Source organism: Falco biarmicus, chromosome 4 (assembly GCF_023638135.1).
Source record: "Falco biarmicus isolate bFalBia1 chromosome 4, bFalBia1.pri, whole genome shotgun sequence".
Lineage (NCBI taxonomy): Eukaryota > Metazoa > Chordata > Aves > Falconiformes > Falconidae > Falco > Falco biarmicus.
Window position 1 is genome coordinate 12,826,963 of NC_079291.1, and position 15,620 is coordinate 12,842,582.

The following is a 15,620-nucleotide window of genomic DNA, read 5'->3' on the forward strand; positions in this document are numbered from 1 at the left end:
ACAGACATGAACATACGTAAAAACTTATGCTATATTTACCCCTCATAAAGGCACATTTCTTTCCATAATCCTTTTCAAAAGGCGATGATTACCTAGTATACCCTCCAAGAAGGTGATTAGCAAGACATCAACTAGAATGCAAACAGTACTAGGACATAAAAGATATTTTAAAATAATACTTTAAAGAATTAGAAATTTAAACCAGAAATGCTTCCTAAGTAATGAATGAAAGTTATGCAGGCTACTCATTTCAGTAAACTGTCCCCCTCTGAAAGAATAACTTGCTTGTCAGTTTAGGTGCAGCATGATGACTGTTTCTTTAGTAACCACATTACAGGAATTCAACACTCATTTACATGAGTGGAACAAACTTGCACAGATCAGAGTGCTTGCTCCCTCTATACACATGTACTAAATGACCAACCTGTTCCTTTCCTAGCTGACTCCCCTACCTAATGAGGAAAACCTGCCCTATTTCCCCAAGCAATTCACTTCGATTTCACTAGAAGGAAAATTATTTGACCCAAGATTATCTAAGCAGAATTTCTGCCTTTTAGAAATAATCTAGTACTTACGGAATTCGATCCAGGAAAATCATATCCTCCCATGACTTTCATGTAAGCCTTTTCTATTAGTGATACCCACAATTCATTCTTATTGTTAGAGTAAGAGCAGAGAAGTTCCCCACTATGATCAACAGGTAACTGGTCATCTATGATTACCTGTATGAAATAAACAAATGAAAGATCATCATAAAGCTAATAAAGTATTTTGGAAACATTTGAAAAATAAACCCAACTCTCATTAACGTACAGCTTCCCAGACACAGCCAGACCTGACCATTGCTCTCATGTATGAACACCTCTATTAATCCTGCAGTGGATTAACTGCAATAATCAGTGTTACAGTTAAATACTATATGAAGAAATACATTATTTTATGCCCTTACTTACTGCACTGAAAAGAAAATGCAATTGCTTGTGAGTTTACAAAGTTTACTATGAATCTTCAGGAACCTCCTCTCTTACTAAAAAAACGTGGTCATTTGAGTTATTCCTCTGCAGTCATTCCCTGTCTACCCTCTTCCTGGATGCCCCCCTCTGTACTTTTTTAGTTCTGTAACTTCCCTTCTAAGAGGGACTGGAAAAGTAGATTACTTGTACACCCTGTTCACAAATATGGGATGCATAATTTTGTTCCTGTATGGTTTTCATAGTTTTTTTAAGCAATATAAGGATTTTAAAACAAATTTGATGTGAATAAGGCTGTTTTCATGAATGTCTGTAGAAGAAATACCTGCATTCTGTTACATACTTCACAACCAAAATGAATCTCAAAAGGTTTAACAATAAAAAACGCTTTCCAACAAAACATATCTTAAGTGTTTGCTATGTAAGCATAGCTTCACAGTGAAGCAGACCAAGCCTTTAAAACGTGACTTAAACAGAAACGGGATTAGGTCTCCCCAACACCATTTACCTTTCTAGGTACACCATTGATATGAAGCTTCACCATGTATTTGCCACATGGGTTATATTCCGGTTCTCCTTTCTTATTCTGAGGGTAAATTATACTGTTTAAAAAAAAAAAAGGAAATTGTGACAAATGGCTTGGCTGTACATACACTGATAACAATAAAAGTGGGATTAACATAGTCTGTTTCTAGAATTTACGCTGAACATAAATATGGAATCTTTAGTGAAAGAGCAGCTCAAAGTCAATAAAAATGACAATGATGTTTAGATAGGTTTTCTTTTTCAGGCTTCACTCTTGCTCCAGTTCTCTCCTTAATACAGTAACAAAAAGAACATAAGTAACCTAATTGTTTCTCCAATAGCAGTAAGACAAGCAAATTTATCTTACTACTAAACAAATGGTATTTACTTTTGTATACCTGTAGTATATTTACATATATTTATTATTATTATATTACAGATACTTACATATCTGTAGTAGAAATACAGTATTTGCCTGAATGACAAGTCAAACATTTGAAGAAGACAGTGCAGAACTCATGGCTCTTGAAAAGAATATAAGTTCAGTTCTATTGAGCATAGGTTAAAACAAAAAAAAAATCCAGGAACGACATTCACACACCTGTCTGGCAACAGCCTCCTGGCAGTCTGCCAAGCCCATGCCAAATTTACTACAGGACCCCAGCTGAGCTGAACAGAGTTAGTGTTGTTAACATTAATTCTACAATTAGATGCAAGAGGGACCACCTGTTCCACAGCAGTTGGCACAGCAAAGGAGGAAAATAAATCTAAAAAGCATTATGTGTAAAATTTCTATTAAGAACCAAACTAAACCTTTCAAATTACTTATTACTCCTCAAAGCACATCTGAAGTTAAGACTCCAGTGCTTGTATACATATCTATGTAAAGTTGGCTTCCCTCTCAGAAGTGCTGAAGCCACATCAGCCCCAAGGAGATGAAGGTGAAACAAATGATAGCTTTTACTATGTCCGAATGTCACAGAACATACTGCAAAAGCTTGGCAGTATTAGGTCTGAAAAGATCTTAGAAACAGCTACTTACCTGGTGATCAATTTTTTGTTATATCTTCTTTCATATGCTGCACTGATAGCTAGTGATGCCACGAAAGAACAATCTGACACTATTGTCTATGAAGAAAAGAAAACCAGTGAGGACGTGCACTAATAGATACCGAAAGACAAAGGGGGTGTGTAAAGAGGAAGTAAAATCATCAGTCAGCAATTCCCTTCAAAAGGGAAAGATCTCAATGCAGAAGCAAAGTAACTACTAGAAAGGCAGGAAATATCTCCTTGCACAACATCAAGCCCCTACAAAGCCAGCTGGAGTTACAATTATTAACGACAATGAGAGGCAAGTGCAGGTACTTCAGCATTCACTCACACTTCCTCCTTCCTCCCCAAAACACTGTGTAATATAAACCATATCCAATAGCATAATCAACTGTTGATTTTGGAATAGCTTGGGCCACCTGCAATTTAACACTAAGCAAGACATTTCCAGTATTGTTAATGGGTCATTCTGCCTCCAGTCAAGTAAAAATTTTAAAGTCTTGCTCATTATTTTTTACATGCAGTAAATCAAGTGAACAAATTGCTGCAGAGTACACCTTGCTGTTTTTCATACTAACCTTACCGCTATTTCTGGAAAACAAGATTTTCAACTGGAATTCAGATTCTGATTCTCCTACTGCTAACACACCTCTCTACTCTCATGGCTAGAAAATGCAAGGAAATCTGAAGTGATACTTTTTATTCATTTAATCTCATAAAAACCAAGGAAAGCACTCTCACATTTGGAGATTCCTTTTTGAACAATGAGGTCCCCTGCAAGAAACTGCTAGCAGCACACATTTCTCTTCAGGAACAATTTACCTGCTTTATGCTGAAACTTGATACAGTATAAATCATCGTAGGGTTATTTGTTATATCATCTGGTCGCACCCACTTGGCAAACATAGCTTTCTGTTTGGGGGATAACGGTAACTTCCCGTATTTATCACTAGATTTAAGAGAGAAAAAAAAGCAGAAATAAATCAATAGCAGTTTAGAAAAGTATGTCCACTCCTACATATGTTTGATTGATGGTGCAAAATTACATGGCTTTGTATACAGAGTTGTAAAACAATTTCAAAGAACACTACTGCTAAGTTTGTGATTTTTAGGGAAAAAAATAAAAACATTAAAAACATGAAATAAAACCCAAGGGCTTCCTTCATACAGGACTGAACAGGAGAATGGAATTTGATGAAGGCATCTACACCAGCAAAAACTCAAATTCTTCACTTTATTTCAATATGAACTAATAATAAAATGTCTCTTCAGTTCTGAAAATATCAAGGCTTGTCTTGCTAGCCTTTAGCAGAAAACTGGAAAACACCCACAAAACCCAAGCCATCAAACAACAAAACCCCAAGTGTCTTTGACTTTTATGACTATGCAATCTTAACATATTGCTCATAAATGAAGGTCTAGCCGTTACATATACCTCTTCCTCAGAACAGAGGAAATGTCTATTGCCTTCATTTTACAGGTTAACTGAGGCAGAGGGAGCTAAACTCATTAGCATGTAGTAGAATCAGCAACTGGACAGAACTTGCCAGCCCAGCACAATACTCCAAAAAGCCAAATCTAATGATGTCCTTATAGGCCTGAAGAAAACTGCAAAAGCACTGCAGAACAGAATCAGCTTACATCAAAGTTTTAAAATCTGACTGGAAGAAGGAAATGGTAGTATTAAATATCTCTGGCTGAATTATGTTTAAAAACCCACTTAAACAACTTTAAACCCTGAAAAAGAAAATAGAGAAATACCAAATATGGCAATGCTTTAGAAATAAAACCAAACATAAACTTCAGTAATTGAATCACACTTACGAAAATGGCATAGGGAAGGCAAAACGTTCCCTCAGATCAACACTCATAAAAGGTACATATTCAATGCCATTAATTTTTGAAGTTTTCCTGCAAGTCATAAAAACATAGTTACAAACCTATCCATCATCTTTCAAAGAATAAGTTCCAGAAGGTAACAACAAAATTGTTTTTAACAACTAACAAGACACAGTGCTTCTGGAAACAAGATGAGTACCTCTTGAAAATGAAACGACCACTGTATTTATTTGGGTTTAAAATGTGCAGAACTTGATGGCTCAGTCACTAATCCTGCAAGTACATACCTGTGGACAAGCTACCATACCAGGACAGAAATGATTATCATCCACAAACCTCTTCATAGTTCTAGAAGTCACATTTAAAAACTACATTTGTCTAAACAGAATTTAAGTCACTTAGAGACTCTCATTGAAGAGTCTTAGGATAAGTTGACAGCAATTAACAATTAGCAAGGCTTAGATTTAAACTAACTGGGGCAGTATTTTGGAACACTGTCAAACAACAAAAATACTGCAAGTGTTAATGAGGACACTTAAAGAGAAACGAGAATTTTATTTAAATGCAAATGTAATTTAGGTTTCAAACAAGGAGTTAACTGAAAAAGGTACATGAAATACTTTTAAATCAAGTTATGATTAAAGATATGAAACAACTTGAGGTTCTCTTGCAAGACTGAGCCAACAACAAAAAAACCAAAATCAACCAAAAATCCCAAACCATCCACAAAACCAGAAACATCCACTGCACAGGCAATAGCAGAGGAAAAAAAGTAAATAAGGTAATTCTCATTGCTTTGCAGCTTTTCCAACACGTGTACATTTCTATCTTCATGACCATATCCTCAGTCCCTTTAAGTCCCCTAAAATTAACAGGCAGACTAAGTGTTTGACGATAAAATCCTGGGCAGTGGGCAGTGTTGAGCACCACCTCTATCATAATCTTTTTTACTGCATGAGGAGGAAGAGGAAGGTTAAAACATCTATCAGGCAATGCTTTTTTTTTTTTTTAAGACATATTTGATAGTTTTCAAAAGTCACAATTTAGGCTAAAAGTTTTATGAATTATTTGTAGTTCATTCCACCTATAATAAAATCAAAGCAAAAGGAACTGGATACAACAGAAGTCACAGTTCTACACTGCAGTCCTTCACAGTCACGTACAATCCTACAGTCATTCACTACAATGAATTATAACTGCACGATCTACAAAACCATCTTTGTACCTTGGCTGCTCAGAGCCAGGTCTTTCATGAACTCTATCATATAGGTTATATATAACATAATAATAAGGCTATGAAAAATAATCCTGGCAGTGAGTTACAAGGAAGTGTGTTCTAAACACAGACTAGAAAGCATGATCTGTGAATAAAAGCCACTAATCGCGTACACAGAGAACATAATTTATTAATGTGTAGGTAAAACTAGCAATGGCTTTTGTAAGAGAGAGTTTTCCAGCCCTCTGTTTCTACATCTCATGCTTCAGCTGTTTCAATCTACTGTGTAAGATGCACAAAGGATGTGAGCACAAATGGTAACATTTTGAAAAAACTAGTCTTCAACCCACCTGAGTACTTCAATCTCCTGCACGGTGTATCTCTGACCATGAGATTCACTAGCTTGTACTGCTCTGATTGTCTGTGGTTTATCATTTAAAGAAAAATCAGGTCCCAGTGGAAAGAAGGTTCTGACTGGCTGATTTGGTTTAGCTGCAGTTGACTTCTCCTTCTGCGATGACTTTGACACAGATTCCTTCAGTGCCTCTGCTCTAAAGCAAATAAAAATGCATTTCATTTACAACAATGATAAAAATATAGTTATGGTTCAACTATTGGTTTACACAGTTCATGTTTCCACATATATTAAATGGAATGAACAAATGCCCAAGATGACCAACACCTCTTTTCCTAGGAAAAAAAAAATTCTTATGCCAGTATTCCTTTATTTTTCCTGCTCTAAAATCAATTAAAATATAGCATTTCCAACTCATATATAAGCTACTTCTGGCAGAACTCATTAGATTTTTGTTGCCTTTACATTATGCTAATAAGAGAATTTGTGTAAGTGTCGATTAAGTGTCTGGAACCTCAGAACAAGACCACTGAAACACAGAAAGAGAAAACTGATTTGTGTCCTCTCACACCTTCAGGATTTAATTTGTCTAGCCACTACAATAGCAGTAAAAACCCACCAGCATTCTCACAGCCCAGCATTTCAACTGCTTGAAGACTGTGTATTCATTCAGGAGCCATATTTTGTTGTTGTGCATTAAGTTGCTAGATAGGCACACACATGCAAAATATGGGTTGGTTTGTTGTGGCTTTTTTGAACACAGGGAGAAAAGTGCTGAAAAACAGCTTTCTGAAACTTAGCCCAACACAGTCTTTTATTCACCATCATACAGCTGATTAAAAAAAGAGTTACGCTGAACTTACCATTGTGTAACTTGTTTCAGATAATGACTCCACTCCACTAGATCTACCTATAAAATTAGATTACTACTGTCAATTATTAGCCAGTTTCCAACCTGTCTTCCTTATGAAGGGACTCTGACATCCTGACTTCATGCTGGCCTGAACTCAGTGTTGTTATAGAAACCAAAAACTGTAGTTGAAATCTCTGAAGACTGAAGTAGTGCATTGGTACTAACAAATACACAGTCCTTTCCTATTTCTGCATGTCCAAGATTCCCAGAAGGCTGGCGTAACAGCTGCTACATTCAGCAGTATAGCAGCTGGCAGCTGTTTCCAAGGAGAACTCTACAGGAGCTAGGTCTACCCAGAATCCATATTCTTTGCAGTACAGAACAGACATGCTAGATTGAGAATCAATTCAGAGAGCGCACTTAGACCTCACAAGTACATCTGCTAACATTAACCATACTCACCTATCCAGTGCTTGTCGAGCCAACTGTTTCAGCTTTGACTGGAGGCCTGCTTCTGAAGTTTCAGTAGCCTTAAATGCAAAATAAAAGAAAAAGCTACACATCAAGTAAACCTGCAGTTTTAATGTAACTGTAGAATTTGACAAACTGAGCTTAAATTACACAAACAGCAACTAGCTTTTTTTTCAATTCTCTTTTGAAATGAAGAAATGTTTGGGTTTTTTAAACCTCAGCATAAAAAAACATACTAAGTAAGTGAGTATCATTTTGCTGTGGTAGTGAATGTTCATATAACAGAAACAGTATCTAGAATTCTTCAGCATGGAAAACACTGTATATACAAAAAATCTGCCAGAAAAATTATCCATATTAAAGAACTATGGGCAGAAAGACGACAAAACCAAATTTATATATACTAATGAGCTTAGATGTGTTCCAATTCTTTTCCCCAAACAAGTAAAAAATAATCACTGTAAGGAAAAAAAATTTGTGAATATTTACACTTTCATAAAATACAAACAAACAAGACTGCTTGCAAGTTAAAAAAAAATATTTTTTGCACATTTAAGGCATAAAATAATCTAAGACAGGGCACAAAAAAAGGTAACCATATTGCTAACATCTGCTCCCAGTTGGGAGGTCAACTATGACAGTTTATGCTTTTGTTTTTCTTACAGATGAAGCATGCTACTGCAACTAAATAACCTTCAAGAACCACAACACGAGGTGCAGCTTCTCCTGTGACACCTACAAGCAGGTTTCAGGTTCTAGCTCTGTACCTTGACCAGTTCTCCGAGGTCGGCTAGGTCAACTGGGGAAACAAAAAGGCAAGCTACATACGGTCCCAAGAAACAGAACTAGAAACACCCTCGATTTTCATTTTATTTGTAAATACAAATTACACTTTTGAGTTCCTGGTAGAAAAGACTTGACAGTTGTATGAAAGTAAGTAGTGGAGATGGAACACCAGCACACTCATCTAAGAGTCAGCTATAGAAGAGGAGGAACGGCTGTTCCGAGTACTTCAAGGGTAAGGAAGAAACAAATCTCTCCACATGAATATATTGAGGAGAAAGAAGTAAAGCGTCAAGATAGAAGAGTTCCTTCAATCTTCTTTCACCCTGGAAAGAAGAAGGTACTTTTCGATCACCCCAAAGGACAAAGCCTACAGGCCTCTCAACAAAATAATATGCTACTCAAGATTAAAAGAAACTTCAGCAGTATCTGTACCTAATGAAACGCCTGATAAAAGCAGTTGTTAATATGAAATAATTCCTGAGTAATTTCAATATACATAAGTAATATTTGCATGCACGGACACAACAGAAGGAGAAACACACCAGAGAAAACACTGTATACTGTCACATTAAGTTTTAGGTAAGAGACTGAGAATGTTCTGCTCCAACAGCTCAAGTGCCAAAACTAGATCAATTCTGCTAACTCTTGATCTGGTTACACTGTATTGCCAGGGTTTTTTAACTTACAAAATAAAAACCCAACCAGTCTACAGAATTTAGAGATTTCACTGTACCATGTAGCAAAAGCAACATACCCCTCCCAACAACCCACATATATTTACATTATAAAAAGGGAAAAGAGGGGACAAAGAAAAACAGACTTGGTGGAGTTACATTATGATGGTGAGCTCTTCCTGTAATAAGTTAGTTAAGGCAACTGGACTTAAGGGGGAAAAAAGCAGTACCTGTAATTATATTCTCCAGCATTTATGTAATGGCCAATTCATTCTTACCATTATTTCAGTGTGAACTGAATTCACTCATAATAACCTTCATCTTAGGCACTGAGTAATCAAGTAGTATTTTTACTAGTTTTAGCATCAGTAGACCATTACATTTTCAGAAAGTTTTACAAAGATTTTCCTTTAACTGCTTCCCTTAATGTACTCAGAAAGTGATACAGCTGACACATTGGAAGTTATCTTCAGTTTTAACTGTGTTTAATTTCTGTTTTAATGTTGCACTCGCTCCAGCGCAAAAATTAACATGAAAGAAGTTCCAGAACATTTCTGTTTTTTAGTATAACCCAATTGAGGAAAAAACATATAAATCACAAGTCCCCTCAAATTTACAGTGTTGAATAGCAACATAACAAAGACAGGAAGAAAGACTAAAAAAAAAAGTGAAAAAAAGATTTTAAAATAGTTTTTAGAAATACAGGTACTCCATTTTTAAGCCAGCCTTTAAGGGTCAGTCACTCGTGTAAATGGAAGAATTTCTTACCATCACATAATTCTACCAAGTTAACCTGTAGCTTAACATACTGTTTTCAAACAGAGTTCCACCGCTTCTGTGTACAACTCTATAGCTTCTTCTGCATTGCCTTTATCATCTTCATCAAAAGCCTGTGTAACTAGGAAGTGAGCACGCTCCAAGTCCAACTGTTGTTTTGACTTCAGAGGGTCTGTGTTCTGTGGCTGAACTAAATGAAAAAGAAAGTATTTAGCTTTCTACAGCAGCAGACACGTAAAAACATCCTTAACACGCTACTGAAACACCAGCAGTTCTAATCAGAGAGGTAATATCTACTTCTTGGCTGGAAACCAAAATGTTTCTAAACTTTGCCAAAAACATCGTTGCAAGGACAATAAAATACCACCCCCAATCCCAGGCCACAAAGCAGAGGTACACTCTCAGGGTATTTCACATGCCAAATAATGTAAATAAAGTCTCTTTCATACTACACTAACAAAGATGTTTAATTATGTAAAATTTTGCATCACCTGTGAAAACACACCACCTACGGTAAAATACAAGTTCCTCAGGTGCCTATGTCATTTAAAACCTTTATTAATGACCTGAAGGAAAAGATGGACTGCACCTTCATAAAGGTTGCAGACCCCACCAAACCAATCCACTCAAGGACACAGACATGCTAAAGCAATGGGCTGACAGGAACCTCAGGGAATTCAAACAGGATAAATGCTACGCCTGGTGTCTAGGACAAACACCCCACAGGGTACAGCTCTGTGAAGGACCTGGGAGTCCCGGTGGATGGCAAGTTGCCCGTGGGCTAGCAGTGTGCCCTGTGGCCAAGAAGGCCAGTGGGATCCTGGGGTGCATCAGTAGGAGCATAGCCAGCAGGTCGAGGGAGGGGATCCTCCCCCTCTGCTCTATCCTGGTGAGGCCCCATCTGGAGTGCTGTGTCCAGTTCTGGGCTCCCCAGTTCAAGAGAGACAGGGAACTACTGGAGAGGGTCCAGCGGAGGCTACAAAGAGGAGGAGGGGACTGGAGCATCTCCCCAATGAGGGAAGTCTGAGGGAGCTGGGCCTGTTCAGCCTGGAGAAGAGAGGACTGACAGGGGATCCTACTGATGCATACAAATATCTTAGGGGTGAGTAACAAGAGGATGGGGCCAGGCTCTTTTCAGTGGTGCCCAGTGATAGGACAAGGGCCGATGGGCACAAACTGTAATGTGGGAAGTTCCATCTGAATGTAAGGAAAAAACTTCTTTACCTTGAGGGTAACAGAGCCCTGGCACAGGCTGCCCAGAGAAGTTTTGGAGTCTCCTCTGGAGGCATTCAAAACCTGCCTGGATGTGACACTGTGCAGTCTGATCCAGGTGAATCTGCTTTAGCAGGGAGCTGGAATAGATGATCTCCAGAGGTCCCTTCCAACCCTGACCATTCTGTGATTCTGAGAGCCAGTGGCTATGAATGGAAACAGGGGAGAATCCAACTAGATATATTTAAAAACCCAACCAACACTAGAAAGACAACTGCACCCAGAGGCACTGGGGAATTTCTGTCCTCGTGTGTTCTCAGGACCTGACCAACCTGGTCCAAAAATGAGCGTCCACCCTGCTTTGAGCAGGGGAGTTGTCTATAGACATACCAAAGTCCCTTTCTGGCCAAATGATTCTATGACTCTAACTGAGAATTGCAGGTGTGCAAAAATTTGAGATTTTGGTCTAAGCACAAACACTAAAACCAGATCAAACAAGGAAATCCTAATGAAAGCAAAAAGCTCTTTTGCTCTCTCAAAAGTTAGTAATTCTACATAAGTATCCACTTGCTTCAAATCTATCATGCAGCTGAGGCTTTGATGCAAGTTTTGATTTGTCCCCGATCAATTTTTGTTGCTATATTTAATTACTTTCTCAGGTTTTCTCTGCAGATGTGGTTCCCAAGAATATTTAAAAGAAAAGAATACCCACACCCAAGTCCTCAGAAAGTAAGTCTCTGCTTTATTTCTGATGTATCAGAATTCAAAGCACTGATGTGCTCATTGTATATGTGGTCGTTCACAAAGGACAAGAAAATTAGAATAATGAAACCCAAAGCAAACATCACTGATACATATTTCACAGCACCGAAAGGTTTTCCACTCAATTAATTTAAGCAGATGTTTAATTAGAAAGCTCCTTACCCACCTGCTGAATGGAGAGCTTGAACTCTCTCCAAGTACTCATTTATTTTTTCTTGAATATTTTCCAAGTTGGACCCTGCCATCCCAGCATAAATCAAGGCTTGTGCAGCTTCCTGCAGGGAGAAGAATTTGAGACAAAGTTAATGTTCGTTGCCTAGAAAATTACTTTCCATAAACAGATGGCCTACAGCAGCCGTGAGCTGCATGAAAGCAAGCAAGCCCCTACATCTGCAAAAAGACACAGTGGCTCCAAGGAAATTCTGCTGTGAAGAGTAAGTTCAAAGTTATAAATGAGACCATGTTCAATTTCTCAAACATGAGAGAACGTATAAGACTAAAAAAAACCACCACACTTTCAGAGGTTCCACAAGGCCAGATCTTAGGCCTGCCTGTATCATACGCATGGAATTAGGAGATTTTAAGTAAATTTTTTCAAACATGCACTGAAATCAGTGAAGTAGAGCTTACAAGCCACAAACTGCCTTTTATTTTTAAAGTTGTGGATTTAAGGTTAGAAAAATAAATAAGCTGCTCACAAGCTATTTGCATTTAATCTAATAATAATGAAAGTAAACCAATATAAAAGCTTTTCAAAATCAAATGCATCGAGTTTTGGTTTAGAAAGTCTCTTCTTTCAGTATGACTCACATAAAGCTATCAAATCTGGAAAGTCTGCAAATTTAAAGTTTCCTAGCTCCTCAAGCTTTGGTTTTTTTAAATGTTTGTGGGCACACAAAACACTAGATATTGATGAAAGTCTACTTCCAGGACAGAGCGTAGGCCTTCAGGTCAGAATCACAGTATGTTATCTGCATCAAGGCTTTTTCCATACTGCACAAATCTATTAAGAAAAAATCCCTTCAGCTGCATAAGCTGTCTATCCATTCACTAAATTTATGAAAAACATGTAAGGTTCAGCAGGGCTGCAACAAACAGAGTTAACACAGTCTCAGAAGCATATGGAGAACTGAAATTTGTCACTCTCAAAAATGAGGATAAAAACCTTATTTTGTCCTCATTATTGGCACAAAAAAACCCACCAAAAAACCCACGCTTTTGTGACAGTGCTCCTCTTCCCAGCAGCAATGGAAGAGAGGAGGCAAATCACTTAGCAGGCTGAGTATATAGGAAGAAGAACAGTAACTAGAGAGCTGCTCCACAAAGATGGTGCTCAGAGGGGCTGCTCTGCATAGGGTAAGGACATGGCCATAAAGCACACAAATTACCCTCTGGCTATGACTTTTGTCAAATTTAGCACTTTTCTACCATACATACCTGCCTAGTTTGCCCGAGCTAAAAACGTGTCCTGATACAGCCTGCACTTGTTATTACAATAAGTTTTCACTGACGTGCATCACAGAACCAATTACTACATACTCCCTGTCAACATCCATCACCATATCACATCACATAAGGCATCCACAGCAAGAGAAAGGCAAACAGAAATATTGTTCCATTTAGATATATAGCAATTAACTACCATTAAGATCTAGCATCCTTTTTACTGTTTTCTGTGAGGGGAAAAAAAAAGCACACTACAGATAACTGCTCAAAGGATGCATGTATCTGTCTGTGACATACCACAACTACAGACTGACAAAACAGGTGCTGTATCGTAATAGTAAGTTGTCTACATATGATGTAAAGAACGAATGTGGATTTCCAAACCAGTGCTGCAAACCCAACGTATAATTGACACTGTCTCTGTGATTTCAAGCACAACTGTTTTGCCTGGTTTTAAGATGTAAACATAAATGAAAACAGTCTTTCATAAATTAAGACTCTAAAGGACTGAAGCAGTTGGCCAACTGTCTGCAGAGCCAGCACATCAGCTGTTTCCAGTGACAAGATGAATATGCAATTCAGAGTTAGTATTTATGATCTCTTCAATGCCACTACTATTATTTGGGATGAGTAGTGTGCCACAGTCACACTAAGCTAACCACTCATCATGAGTTTGCAAGTCGTTAACTGCTGGTCAACAGCCAAACTAAACAAGTCTTCAGTTTTGCTGAAGTCATCAGGTGCCCAAATGTTTCTGACATTTCTGTAGAGCACCATTAGCAAGTTACCCTAAGCTGGTTCACACGCAGCCCTCCAACAGGGATCTATCAAAGTTACACAAAGCTGAAAGCAAACAGCACTTGCTAGCCATAGGAGCTCCACTCAGACAGGTCCATCTGGTCTTTACCAGCAACAAACTGTAGCATTTCCCAGGCTTCATCCTTTAGGACCAGTTCTTGCAGAATCCATTTCAGTACCTGAGCTTTTCCACATGCTTAGTAATTGTACCTGTGGGCTCTGAACTGCTTAGAGCAGTTGATAAAAGTTGCTGACAGGCCAGAGCTTATTATCTGCACTGTCCAAACAAAATGCATGAAGTACCCTCAAAATACTAGATGATATTTTGTAACTACTCTTGTTTAATCTAACATGGACAGTGATTCTTCAGGCAACATCTGGAAAGTCAAACCTATCTGGGCTAAATCATACACAAAGAATTCTGCTTTAATGGTATCTGCTGAGTTTGCTCGCATTCCTCCTGATCACAACTCCTGAAGACCAACACTGTCACATATAATCTGACAGAAGAATCAATACCTATTCTTGGATTGCCAAGAGTCACCTGTGTGAATACCAAAAGTCTTAGCTGCTGTTGTGATTCAACATTTTCCTAACACATAACAGTGCCCACAATTCTGCTTCTCTGTGGCCTAGCTTTTGCATACAGAAAACATTGTCTAGATTATATTCTTTGTCACATGTAGCTTGAAGTGCACCAAGACAGCCAGGGATGCATTTTTGCACTTAGGAAGAGTATCACCCACATGCAACAAGTGAAAGATTTTTCCATACACCATACAAAAGCATACAAGAGTGATTATTTGCACAAAAAGATGGTTTTCTTCTGAAGAGCACTTTATAATTTCTTCCAGGTATACTGAGAAACATGCAATAAAGAAGTACTGCACCTAGCTAGCAGACCATGTAGACACACTGTTGCTGACAAACACAGAGCTTATCAGCATTAACTTTTGCATTATATGCTTTATGTATACAAACTTAGCTCACCCTACATTAACAATCAGGTTAAAAAAAAAAAAAAAAAAATACTCCTCATCATGTCCTTTCACATTTAGATGCATAGGCAACCATGACAGCACTATGCTTTTTACACATATCAAAGACATCTAGTACTCATCAACTAAAAGGCTAACTACAGATCTCTTAGCAAGTTAATGGAAGCTAATTACTTCAACAGAATAACGGAATACATGGAAAGAATACTGCACCAAGGAAAAGCATAGGCATCAAAGAAATCCCTCCACTGCAAGTCAGAAGTAAAGCTAGCGGGATATGGAACTTTAACCTAACTTTGCAAAACATAAATCCAACAAAATGAGAAAACTTACACAGGTGAAAAATGCATAATGCTTGCACAGAAGCCACTAAATAGCAGTAGTAAGTCTATAGATGTTGAGCAAGACACTGAACTGACTTAATCACACCAACCTGAAGCTGTATTGATATAATAAGATCAGATCCCTAATAGAAAGCATATTCACATGTGTTTAAAAACATGTTACTGGTAGCGTGCTATGTAAAGCTAGCTTACTGCTGAGCATCCCGAATTTCACCACATACTTCTCCACTTAGTTGATGACTGATTATACAACTGAGTTGTTTCCAGCTGCACACTCAAGAGCTGCAGTGTGCCCACTTGCAGTTCCGCCAAAAGCTCCGCGCTTACATTTCCAACATAAAGCTGAACAGTCTTTCGGCCCGGCGGGGGTAGGGTTGAGGGCAGGAACGAAGGCGGGGAACCAGCGGGGCAGGGCGTTTATAGCCAGGTTACGACGAAGCTTCCCGGTAAGCACCGAAGTGGTGCTTCCAGCTGCTGCAAGAAGTGCCCATACCCACTTCTCAAGCACGGCAGCTGCACCGCTACCCCTAAAGCCCGTCAGGA

General features: G+C 38.3%; 1 protein-coding gene across 3 annotated transcripts in view; it reads right to left on the reverse strand.

The window, feature by feature from the left end:
• Positions 1 to 15,620, reverse strand: part of CAPN7 (calpain 7) — a 34,846-nt gene that overhangs the window by 18,555 nt on the left and 671 nt on the right. For 2 of the 3 annotated variants that reach the window (XM_056335796.1, XM_056335794.1), the window contains exons 2-10: positions 11,658 to 11,766; positions 9,550 to 9,707; positions 7,272 to 7,339; positions 5,952 to 6,152; positions 4,371 to 4,457; positions 3,369 to 3,495; positions 2,539 to 2,624; positions 1,480 to 1,573; positions 576 to 722 (exon numbers count right to left, since the gene is read on the reverse strand). In XM_056335796.1, coding sequence (XP_056191771.1) covers positions 576 to 722; positions 1,480 to 1,573; positions 2,539 to 2,624; positions 3,369 to 3,495; positions 4,371 to 4,457; positions 5,952 to 6,152; positions 7,272 to 7,339; positions 9,550 to 9,707; positions 11,658 to 11,766 — 1,077 coding nt within the window. Of the gene's footprint in view, positions 1 to 575; positions 723 to 1,479; positions 1,574 to 2,538; positions 2,625 to 3,368; positions 3,496 to 4,370; positions 4,458 to 5,951; positions 6,153 to 7,271; positions 7,340 to 9,508; positions 9,708 to 11,657; positions 11,767 to 15,620 lie in introns of those variants that run through there. The other variant, XM_056335795.1, reaches the window with a different exon arrangement.